This window comes from Felis catus, chromosome D1, assembly GCF_018350175.1.
Source record: "Felis catus isolate Fca126 chromosome D1, F.catus_Fca126_mat1.0, whole genome shotgun sequence".
Taxonomy (NCBI): domain Eukaryota; kingdom Metazoa; phylum Chordata; class Mammalia; order Carnivora; family Felidae; genus Felis; species Felis catus.
In genome coordinates, this window is record NC_058377.1 from 108,587,267 (window position 1) to 108,598,067 (window position 10,801).

A 10,801-nucleotide genomic window follows, 5' to 3' on the forward strand; every position below is an offset into this window, starting at 1 on the left:
GATGGCGGTAGCTCGCCCCAGGCTGGCAGTGGTGAAGGCAGAGGGAAGTGGTACAGCCTCAAGTATTTGCTGGCGGACTGAATGTGAGAGAAGTCAAGTCCGATGACTTCAAGGTTCTGGGTCTGACAAGCCGGATGGATAAAATTTTCACGGACAGGGACAAGAAAGAGAGTGGGAGGAGACCGTTAGGAAGGAAGACCAGGAGTTTGTTTTTGGAGACGACCCCTCGACATCCAGGCAGAGATGCTGAACGGGCAGCGAGAGCGGAGTTGGGGAAGAGATCTAAGCTGAAGATACAAGTTTGAGAAACCTCAGCATGTGAGTGTTATGTAAAGCCACGAAGTCCGGGACTGAACCTGGGGCCTGTGAACATTTAACGGTCACGGACAGGAAGAGGAACTAGCAGAGGAGATAAGGGGCAGCCACGGAAGCTGGATGGGAACCAGGAGGGTCTGGTATCCTGGAAACAAGGGCAAGTGTTTCAAGGACTGGAGAATGACCAACCGTGCCAAACACCATTCACGAGAGGACCAAGAAGCAGCCATGGGATTACCACGGGGGTCACGGGTGACTTTGACAAGGCGGCAGGGACTGAAACTCTGCTGTGATCCATCGCTGGCCCTGGATAAACATTTTTTTTAAGTTTATTTATTTTTTTAGAGAGAGAGAGAACGCACATGCAAGTGGGGGAGGAGCAGAGAAAGAAGGGGAGAGAGAGAATCCCAAGCAGGCTCCACACTGTCAGCACAGAGATGGAACCCACGCACCCGTGAGATTATGACCTGAGCCGAAATCAGAAGTCAGATGCTTAACCGACTGAGCCACCCAGACGCCCCAATTTTAAATACATTTTTTATCTATACCTCTCTTTTTCCTCCCAATCCTCAAGACTGTAAGCTCCATGAGGTCGGTTTCTTTCACACATTCGCTAACGTATTACAGGCTCCTAGAGTAGTGCCTGGCAGATGCTACGGGATCACTAAATATCTGTCGATTCTATGAATGATTAATACATTACATTTAAAATCAGAAAACTAATATACAAAAGAATATGCCTACAAATCTGAATCCCCATCTCTAAGGAAGTACGTCCACAAGCGGCCAGGCACTGAGGTCCCTTAGCAGTCCCGCCCACTTGTCCGGCCTCCCAATCCCCCAGACCCACCCCCCCCCCCACCCCCCCCGCCGCCCAGCAGGCTGTGTCCCTGCCGGCGACGCCTCCCGCTGCCACGAGGAGACGCTCGAGCCCGGGCGTCCTGGAAGCACAAACCTAGTCCCACGTGACCCGCGCCGTAACCACGTGATCGGCGTCGCACCCGGTGGGCGTCACGTGACGGACTCAGCTTTCCTCCAATCGTTGTGCGCCTTTCGGGGATTCCACCTAGGACCCAGGCCTTCATTTAAAACACCCCACTCTCCCGCCAGCCAAGCGGGACGCCTGCCTGCTTCCAGGTGGATAGCGGTGTCTCTTAAATGTCTTCTTCTAAAGCGGCTTCAGGAGGCGCGGGCCTACAGCGCGATCAGTCCCGGAAGTGACGTCTCCCAGAGGGGCCGGAAGTGGCAGTGGAGGGAGGGAAGATGGCGGAGGTGGTGAGTCCGGTGCCCGGGGCGGGGCGGAGGGAGCCAGGGGAGGTGGGTAGAACCCGAGGCCCCCCAGTAGCCGACCCTGGCGCCGCGCTGTCTCCCCAGGGGGAGATAATCGAGGGCTGCCGCCTGCCCGTGCTTCGGCGGAACCAGGACAACGAAGATGAGTGGCGTGAGTGACGTCGGGGGGCGGGGCTAAGGAACCTGAGGGCGAGGGGCGGGAGGGAGTCAACCGAACCCTCGGGAGGGGGTGGGGCCTCTATAATCCTGGGGCGGGCGGGGCGCAGATACCCGGGAGGGGCGTGGCTCTCAGCCGCTCGGAGAAGGACAGGGCGGGGCCTGGAGAGGGGGCGGCACTTGGTGACTAAAAAGGGGTTTGGGCGAAGGCTTCCAAGTGCTGGGGATCCAGTCTGGGGGTGGAGATCAGGTCTTAGGAGGGTGGATCCTCATCGCCTGGCTCGTCTAAGGCTCCTGCCTGTGCTGTTCCCACAGCCTTGGCCGAGATCCTGAGTGTGAAGGACATCAGTGGCCGCAAGCTTTTCTACGTTCATTATATTGACTGTGAGTTCTAGGTTGGGGTGAGGTAGGGCTGCAGGGTGGGGTTGGGAGGCAGCCTCTGGCATTCCTTCCTGAGCCATCCCCACTGCTACAGTCAACAAACGCCTGGATGAATGGGTGACCCACGAGCGGCTGGACCTAAAGAAGATCCAGTTCCCCAAGAAAGAGGCCAAGACCCCCACCAAGAACGGACTTCCTGGGTCCCGCCCCGGCTCTCCAGAGAGAGAGGTGGTGAGTAGGTCCCGTGCTTCACCTTTTTTCTCCTGCCTCCTGCTTTTCTCATCTCTTGGCCTCAGGGGCTCCTGGATGGGTAGGAGTCCACACCCTTCCACTCTGGCTTCAGCTTGCAAAGGATGGGGGCCAAATTGCAGATGTAGCTTCCAGAGTCCAGTAGCTATTCCTATGTCCTTGAGAGGGCAGAGGGTGGGGTTTGATCACTCCACGCTGAGGGGCCCCTACTCCCCATCCCCATCCCACAACCATCCCCACCCCAGAGGAAGACCCTGGACCTATCTCTACAGCCGGCCTCCGCCCAGGCCAGCGGGAAGACCTTGCCAATCCCGGTCCAGATCACACTCCGCTTCAACCTGCCCAAGGAGCGGGAGGCCATTCCCGGTGGCGAGCCTGACCAGCCGCTCTCCTCCAGCTCCTGCCTGCAGCCCAACCACCGCTCAACGGTACCCTCAGCAATTCCAGGGACCTTGCTTTCCTCTTAGGTCCCACCTTCTCTACCTTCTGACCCACCTTTCTTGGTTTCTCTCTGCAGAAACGGAAGGTGGAGGTGGTTTCACCAGCAACTCCAGTGCCCAGCGAGACCGCGCCAGCCTCAGTTTTTCCTCAGGTAAGTTCCCCAAACCCTTGTTTTCGTCTTCGCTTCTCCCCTCTGGCGGCCTCTTTAAAGCCCATCTCACGGCCACCTTTTCCGTTCCTACACTTTCACCTGCAGAATGGATCCGCCCGTAGGGCAGTGGCAGCTCAGCCAGGACGGAAGCGAAAATCAAATTGCTTGGGCACTGATGAGGTAGGTCTGGGGAAGAGGAAAGCTGTGTGAAAAGGAGGGGACACAGGCAGGGTGGAGAGTTCAGCGATTGGCTTAAAAATAAGTAAGAGGTTGGGGCGCCTGGGGGGCACAGTCGGTTGAGCGTCTGACTTCTGCTCAGGTCACGGTCTCCCAGTGAGTTCAAGCCCGCCTCGGGCTCTGTGCTGACCGTTCAGAGTCTGGATCCTGCTTTGGATTCTGTGTCTCCTCTCTGTGCCCCTCCCGTGCTCATGCCCTGTCTTTGTCTGTCTCTCAATAATAAATAAATGTTGAAAAAAAATTTTTTTTAATGAATAAATAAGAGGTTGCAGGCAGTGAAGGATCTAGGTAGGGTTATGAGCCAGGCAGAGCTGGTCCAGATCCGTCACCGGGTGATCTTTTTCAAACTACAATTGAAACCTTTCCTAGTTTCCTTTTCTTTTCCTGGAAAGTGCTGAATGTGGCACCACACTACCCCATGGGGTTGTTGTTAGGCTTGAACAAGGAAAGCTACGGAAGGGTCACGCGAGCTGCGTCCTGTAACCTGGTGTTCTCCCCTGGCCCTGGGCAGGACTCCCAGGACAGCTCAGATGGAATACCGTCGGCTCCACGCATGACTGGCAGCTTGGTGTCTGACCGCAGCCACGACGACATCGTTACCCGGATGAAGAACATCGAGTGCATCGAGCTGGGCCGGCACCGCCTGAAGCCGTGGTACTTCTCCCCGTACCCACAGGAGCTTACCACATTGCCCGTCCTCTACCTCTGCGAGTTCTGCCTCAAATACGGCCGTAGCCTGAAGTGTCTGCAGCGTCACTTGGTATGAGGGGTCCCAGGAGGCTGCCTGCCTGCTGCCCTCCCCCCTGCCCCTGCCTCTGATCCTCCTGTCTTCCTCAGACCAAGTGTGACCTGCGACATCCTCCGGGCAATGAGATTTACCGCAAGGGCACCATCTCTTTCTTTGAGATTGATGGACGTAAGAACAAGGTCTGTGGCTCGGGGGCCGTGGGGAGCCGTTGGCCCTGGTGGTGTAGGGGGGAGTTAAATGAGCAGCTTCCTCCTGCTCAGGAACACAGCAGTCTGATCAGCAGATTAGTTTATCCCACTTTTATGGAGTTCCTGCCGTAGGGCGGGTGTGGGGCGGTATGAAGATGACCAGTAACTAGACAAAGGCTCTAAGTGTTCACAGTCTGGAAAAAACAGATTTGCCAGTATCTTCAGATTCCAGGGATAAGTGTCATGAAACAAAGGGCGGGGGGGGGGGGGGGAGGGGGCTCAGGACCCAGAGGAGATGGCCAGCGGAACTTCACAGAGGAGGTCATCTTTGATCCTTGACACAAGGGTAAGGTGGGTAAGGGAGTCACAGGCGGGAGGGTCCTGAAGGGTAGGCCTGGACGTACAGGTGGTGTGAGGGCTCGAGACCATTTGGGCTGAAAGGCAGAGAGCATGAGGCAAGGTTGTTACAAGAAGCAGAGCTCAGGTGGTGAGAATGAGGTCAGTTGGGGGAGGAGTGGGGGTCACTGCAGGTTTGGGCTTCAAACCTGCCTCAGTCTGTGGCTGCGGGAAGGAAGGAGTAATCTGGAGGGACCGTTAGGACTGTGAGGTCATTCCCAGGGCAGAGAGGGCAGTGAGGGAGAAGCATCTTGAAGGGCAGGTGAGAGCTCTGGCTCGGGTGCTGGGGAAGCTTGCGGGAAGACGCTTTAACCGCTGTTCTTCGTGGTTAAATGTGGATTTAGGCATCCAGATGGCAGTGCCCAGCAGGTGGTTAAAAAGCCACGGCTGGTATGCAGGAGAAAAACGTGTCTAGAGGTAGAGCAGCAAGATTAATCATTTTGCTGGGCAACCCCGGAGGCTGTTCCCTTTCAGTTTCAGAACACCTAATCTCCATTGTAGGATAGGAGGTCAGCCTCCGGTAGGTGCGACCGCGGGCCAGAGAGTGTTGTGGTTTTGGACAGGTAGATTCCTAGGACCGTCACCTGGGTAGAGCTGCTCATAAGCCGTGGCAGTCTGCCTTCCTGGAAACACGCTGCAGTTTGTTGACTGTTGTCAACTACAGCAGAGGGCAGTGGAAGCCCCCTGGGCGAGACTTAGGTGGAGGTATGGGGCCCGGGGGTAAGCCCGCCCAGCCCACCAGCAAGGCAGGTGGTCAGGCACCATCGTGGAGCTGGTCTATGGGCTCAGCACTGAGAAGTCGCTCTGCCTGAGTGGCAGGGACAGCCTGACCGATTGAATGGATCAGACCCCAGGGAGGAAGGCTCATCACCTGTCAGCCTCGGGTAAAGAAACTAAGTGACTACGTTTAAGACTGGGTACCCAGGATGGTGACGGGCCTTTTCCTTTGCAGAGTTATTCCCAGAACCTGTGTCTCCTGGCCAAGTGTTTCCTCGACCATAAGACATTGTACTATGACACAGATCCCTTCCTCTTCTACGTCATGACGGAGTATGACTGTAAGGGCTTCCACATCGTGGGCTACTTCTCCAAGGTGAGCGCTCACCTGGATCCTCTCTCGGCCCTGCCCTGAGCTGTGTCCCCCTCCGCACTCACCCACCCCTGCTTTCTAGGAAAAGGAATCCACGGAAGACTACAACGTGGCCTGCATCCTGACCCTGCCTCCCTACCAGCGCCGGGGCTACGGCAAGCTGCTGATCGAGTTCAGTGAGTACCTGTGCCCTCGGCCAGGGGCTGGGGTTGGGTACTGGCGGGCCCGGCACCAGTGCCCCAGTTGTGCCTCCCTCTTAGACGTGCCAGGCTACTGTCAGCCCTGCTGTGCAGCCCCATCACCAGGGGAGCTGGCCAGAAATAAAGATGAGACTCTCCTGAGGTTCTCTTCCATTCTCAGCATGACTGCCCTGCTCGTTTGTTAGGTTCTCAGCCCCTCACTCCTCCTTGGCTAAGGTTCTAAGCACCACCCAACTTTCCCCAAATCGGACTCATAGGCTCCTGCCGAGGGCCACGGGCAGAGGCCAGGTGAGCCACTGTTGTTTCTCTGTCTGCTTCTGTGCCATCATACAAGTTCCTAGGTGAGGACCGGTGCCTCCGTTTCCCTAGTTGTTGCCTGAGCCTTGCAGACAGATGATCAGAATGTCATCAAACATCAAAATGGTGTTAACTCAGCAAATTTTTGTGTGGATTTGGCCTCTGCTTCTTGGATTCAGGAAGATCAGTCTCTTTAAAGCCCAGAAGGGACTCTGTCCCTCGTAATACATGAACTCTTCCCTGTTCCTCCAACTGCAAGGCCCCCTTCTGCTTCCCAGTATCTTATCTCCACTCCATTCAACTCTCTACTCACTGAATCCTTGGGATAACCAAGCTCTGACCTGGGAGATGGGAGGGAGCGTTAGCTGTTTGGTGAAGACACAGAGGCTTGACTTAATCCAGGTCGTGGTCCATTTGAGGAATTTTATTAGTAGAATGATGCTGGATGGTGGCACATCCCCAGGAAGCCCTCAGTCTGGTAGAGCAGGCAGATACTTAAAATGCATCTAAGCTTGGGAGCTCAGACCTCAGTGGAGACAGGTTATGGTCAAGGTCACCAAGATATGCTCAGTTCTCCCCAGCAGGAGCAGACCGGTGCACCAGAAGCACCCATTCCAGGCAGTTCTTGAGGACAGGTGGAAGTTCACTGGGGAGGGGCCAGGAGTTCCCTGCAGCCAAGGAGGTGAGTGTGGCCTCCAGTTGATCTGTCAGGACTCCACATGCACTGGTGGGCCCAGCAAAGTTGAGTAGAAACCTGGGTTCGCCCCTGTTCCCTTCTGTTGCTGCCTTTCTCTAAAGAACCGGCCTCTCTGTCCCTCTCTCCACCAGGCTGCTGGTGGAAGTCACAGGAGATTGGACAAGAGGGTAAGACTGGCAGATAAAGATAGGGAGGAGTGGGGCAGAAAGGGCCGTGGCCCAACATAATTGATGACTAAGGGCGAAGGGCTTTTACAAGTAATGGGGACGCCCCAGACCCTGAGGAAGAAAGAGAATGAAGACTCTGCCAGGAGACCTGAAGCCACACAAGCTTTTGCAGCACCTGAGGGGCTCGCTGGAAACTGTCTGCCGGTGCCCAGTAGTCAGCAGGGTAGAGGAGGACAGAGCAGTCAGAGGGGGGAGGGGAGGAGGGAGTCCCTGGAGAGATCAGGTAACCTGCTGAAGAATGACCTGACCTGGGGGGTGCGTTGGCGCCAGTCTCCTTGCTTTACCTCCCTTCTTTTTTTTTTAATGTTTATTTTTGAGAGAGAGAGAACACGCGTGTGCGCCACGTGCCGTGCACACACTGGGGAGGGGCAGAGAGAGGGAAGGAGGATCCAAAACAGGTTCCATGCTGACAGGAGAGTGCTTGATATGGGGCTCAGACCGGCAAACCGCGAGATCACGACCCAACCCGAAGTCAGACGTTCAACCAACCAAGCCACCCAGGCACCTCTCTCCTTGCTTCGTGTCAGCACCTAGCTAGGCCTAGCCTGGTCCTGGAGCACTGATGGCCCTCAGGTGGCAACTAGGGGGACTGATTTGACTATAAATCCAAGGACCCTCAGGCCTAGACGAGAGGTGGGGTCTGCCTTCCCTCCTCACATACCCTAGCAGAGAGAGTCTGGAATGATGAAAATCAGAGGCACTTTCTTTTCCTGAGCCATTTTCTCTGCATTCCCCGCCCCCCTGCTCTGCCTATAAGCCCTCACTGGCTCCTGAGTATCCCTCCCAGTTGACTGTGGCTTCTACCCTGGGTCCCGCCACAGCAGAGGTCAAGAGTGAATGCTCATTAGTTCTTTATGGGGAAACTGAGACACCACAGACAAGCCCCTTATGCCAGGTCACAGAACGACCACCTGGCAGGGCCAAGATGGGGCCCCGGCAGTCTACTTCCATAACCCACGCTCTGAAACACTGGTTGCACAAAGCTGTGACCGCTTACCCACCCCTTCCTGCTCTGTTGCCGTAGGCTATGAACTCTCCAAAGTGGAAGGGAAAACAGGGACCCCTGAGAAGCCCCTCTCAGACCTTGGCCTCCTATCCTACCGGAGCTACTGGTCCCAGACCATCCTGGAGATCCTGATGGGGCTGAAGTCAGAGAGTGGGGAGAGGCCGCAGATCACCATCAAGTGAGCCTGGCCCTACCTACCCCGGGGGTGCATGGCATGCCCTGTCTTCACTCCTGGGGTTCCTGGGAGGCTTGGGGCAGAGACGAAGGTCCCCAGAGAACCTGATCTTTGCCCTCCCACAGCGAGATCAGTGAAATCACCAGCATCAAGAAGGAGGATGTCATCTCCACTCTACAGTACCTCAACCTCATCAATTACTACAAGGTAGGGGCTGGCAGGGGGAGACAGGTTTGTGTAGGGCTGCAGGGTGCGTGCCCCACGTGGGCTGACCCCACCCCCCATCTCCCCTCCAGGGCCAGTATATCCTCACACTGTCGGAGGACATCGTCGATGGGCATGAACGAGCTATGCTCAAGCGTCTCCTTCGGATCGACTCCAAGTGTCTGCACTTCACTCCCAAGGACTGGAGCAAGAGGGGAAAGTGGTGACCAGGCACTGTCCACAGCAGTGGCAACAAAAGCACGCGGGGCTGACAGCACATCCCACCCCTTCCAGGGTCCCCAGGAGGCATACCAAGGGAGGTGGGGCTGAGGACAGCTCCGTAGAGGACGGGCCTCATAGGGCCTGGGCCGGCTGGGGCCCAGCACCAAGGCGAGCTTGGGGCTCAGGTCAACTCCAAGGTCAGCTGACCGCAGGTCTGGGCCTGCTAGGAACCAGGGACCGGAGGGAGCCAGGCAGCTGTGTACAGTGACATGGGGGGGTGGGTGCACTCTGTACAGAGGACTAGTGGCTGTAAAAATTCCTTTTGTAAAGTAGGAGTTGGGGGGAGGGTGGGTACTGGCTGCAAAATTCTGGCCTCTCTTGCCCTCACTGCTCCTTGGCAATAAATTGTTTCTATAGACCAGAGCCACGAAAGTTTCTTGTGGGAGAAAGGGCAATGCCAGCTCAGGGGCTCCAAGGTGCCCACAAACTCACAGGTGCTGTGAAAAGCTCATTTATTTGGGGTGATGGAATCAGCGGCTCCAAAGTGAAGAGCTGGTTTACTGGGGTGAAGGGACCAGTGGCTTTCAATTTCAGGTTCCGGTTCTCAGTCCTCAGGCACCTGTGCGTGAATCTGCAACAGGAGTCACCTCTACCACTGGATTTTTGACATGTCGTGACTGGGCGGCCCACCTACTCTGGGAGGGACCCAGCTACTGAGAATGACAGCCCCTTCTAGACAGGTCAGAGGTTAGGTGGGGAAGCCACGCTGCCCCTGATCAGTCCAGTCCTCCATTCAGACCCAGGCTCCACCTGCCCCATTGTGCTCCCCTGCCCCGGAGCCCCAAATCCACTGCCGGGGCAACCGGGGATAACCCGGTTATAACCGGGGATAACCTAGGCAATAAGCTTGAAGTCAGGAACGGACGGGGCCTGGAAGAGGGCACATCCATCTACTCACCGCGGCAGCGAGACTGGGCCAGGTTAGGGCCCCGCGCACTTTGGCATCCGGACCGGGGATGGTCTCCAGGCCCCACAGCGTGAAGCCACTGAAACTAGCGGTGGCTCCAATGAACCGGTCCTGGGGAGGGAGCTCGGCTAAACATTGGGGCCACCGCTCCCGCCCGCATCCCCCCTCCAGCCCTAACCCCCCCCCCCACCGACCCGCCCCCGTGCTCACAAAGTCCCGCTCCAGCGCCTCTGGGGGTTCCACCAGCTCCAGCTGCTCTTGCTCGTTGTCATTCGACGAACCCTCCGAGAAGCCCTTCCCCACCAACCCCTCTCCCTTTTCTTCCATCACGTAGCCCACGAGCCCGGGCGGCACCACCACCTCCTCGCCGCGTAGTTTGCGGCCCCGAAACGACACTTCCAGTCCTGTAGGAGACAGGCGCGGGGCCTCAGTGAGGGCCCGATTCAGGCCTAGTGGGGCAGCCTCCCTGGGGCCCTCCCGCCATCTCCAGTGGACCACGATCCCCAGGAGCCCTCGAGCCGCTCCTCGCCGAGAAGAGAGTGGCGCGGGCGCGGGGGCTGCCGGGAGCTGTAGTCCGGTCGTGAGTGCTCACCGTCGGGACCCTGGCGGATGGCTGGGGTGAAGAAGCGCCCCACGGGGGCAGGCCGGCTAACCAGAACCTCGCAGGGCAGAAGGTGCAACGTGGCGGGAGGTGCGTCGCGCAGCGTGCCGGGGCGCAAGTGGATTCGGCATTTCTCGACGGCCGCTTCATCGCTGCTCTCCATCGTCTGCCGCGATTCTGCCACTCGCTGGCTAAGGCCAAAGCTGGCGCGTAAAGCACGCGGAGCCTGTCGGGAGGCCGGAGACGGTCAGCGCAGAGCCTCCTGGGAGGCGTAGTCCTTCCTTGAGGCTCCTCTGCAGCCCCGTGTCTCTGTGTTAAAGTCCCAGCCATTTTTTCTTGAAAATGTGTTTCAGTGGTACGTTATTGTTGCAAAAAATTAAAACTATTTCGAAAAGTATTCTTTTCATGTCATTGGTAAGAAGAGTTGTTTGTTTTACTGGGGACATCAGCCTTCCTCAAATGTGTTGAAGATGTTTTATCTGAGTTTGTGGTTTGTTTTCCCAACTGTGACATGTTTTTTGTTTTGTTTTGTTTTTTTTGTAAATTTATCAACCTTTTCCTCT

At 56.7% G+C, this 10,801-nt stretch overlaps 2 protein-coding genes across 6 annotated transcripts; one reads left to right on the plus strand and one right to left on the minus strand.

Annotated features, from left to right (window-relative positions):
* Positions 1–1,343: 1,343 nt before the first annotated feature.
* KAT5 (lysine acetyltransferase 5) lies at positions 1,344–9,093 on the plus strand. 5 transcript variants are annotated; one of them, XM_003993641.6, is made up of 14 exons: positions 1,452–1,590; positions 1,690–1,756; positions 2,077–2,145; positions 2,237–2,373; positions 2,664–2,819; positions 2,909–2,983; positions 3,089–3,163; positions 3,732–3,980; positions 4,058–4,147; positions 5,505–5,645; positions 5,725–5,818; positions 8,088–8,247; positions 8,370–8,451; positions 8,541–9,093. In XM_003993641.6, the coding sequence occupies exons 1-14, from the start codon at positions 1,579–1,581 to the stop codon at positions 8,673–8,675; spliced, it is 1,542 nt and encodes a 513-aa protein (XP_003993690.1). In that variant the 5' UTR covers positions 1,452–1,578; the 3' UTR covers positions 8,676–9,093. The 5 variants fall into 5 exon arrangements, with proteins under 5 accessions (XP_003993691.1, XP_003993690.1, XP_044895496.1 ...); XM_003993642.5 differs by lacking the exon at positions 2,664–2,819 and having other exon boundaries at positions 1,344–1,590; XM_006937531.5 differs by having other exon boundaries at positions 1,579–1,756.
* Positions 9,094–9,165: 72 nt separating this feature from the next.
* On the minus strand, positions 9,166–10,479 carry RNASEH2C (ribonuclease H2 subunit C). Its single transcript, XM_003993643.5, has 4 exons — positions 10,230–10,479; positions 9,848–10,041; positions 9,629–9,748; positions 9,166–9,301 (listed from the first exon to the last, which is right to left on the minus strand). The coding sequence occupies exons 1-4, from the start codon at positions 10,399–10,401 to the stop codon at positions 9,275–9,277; spliced, it is 513 nt and encodes a 170-aa protein (XP_003993692.1). The 5' UTR covers positions 10,402–10,479; the 3' UTR covers positions 9,166–9,274.
* Between the last annotated feature and the right edge of the window lie 322 nt (positions 10,480–10,801).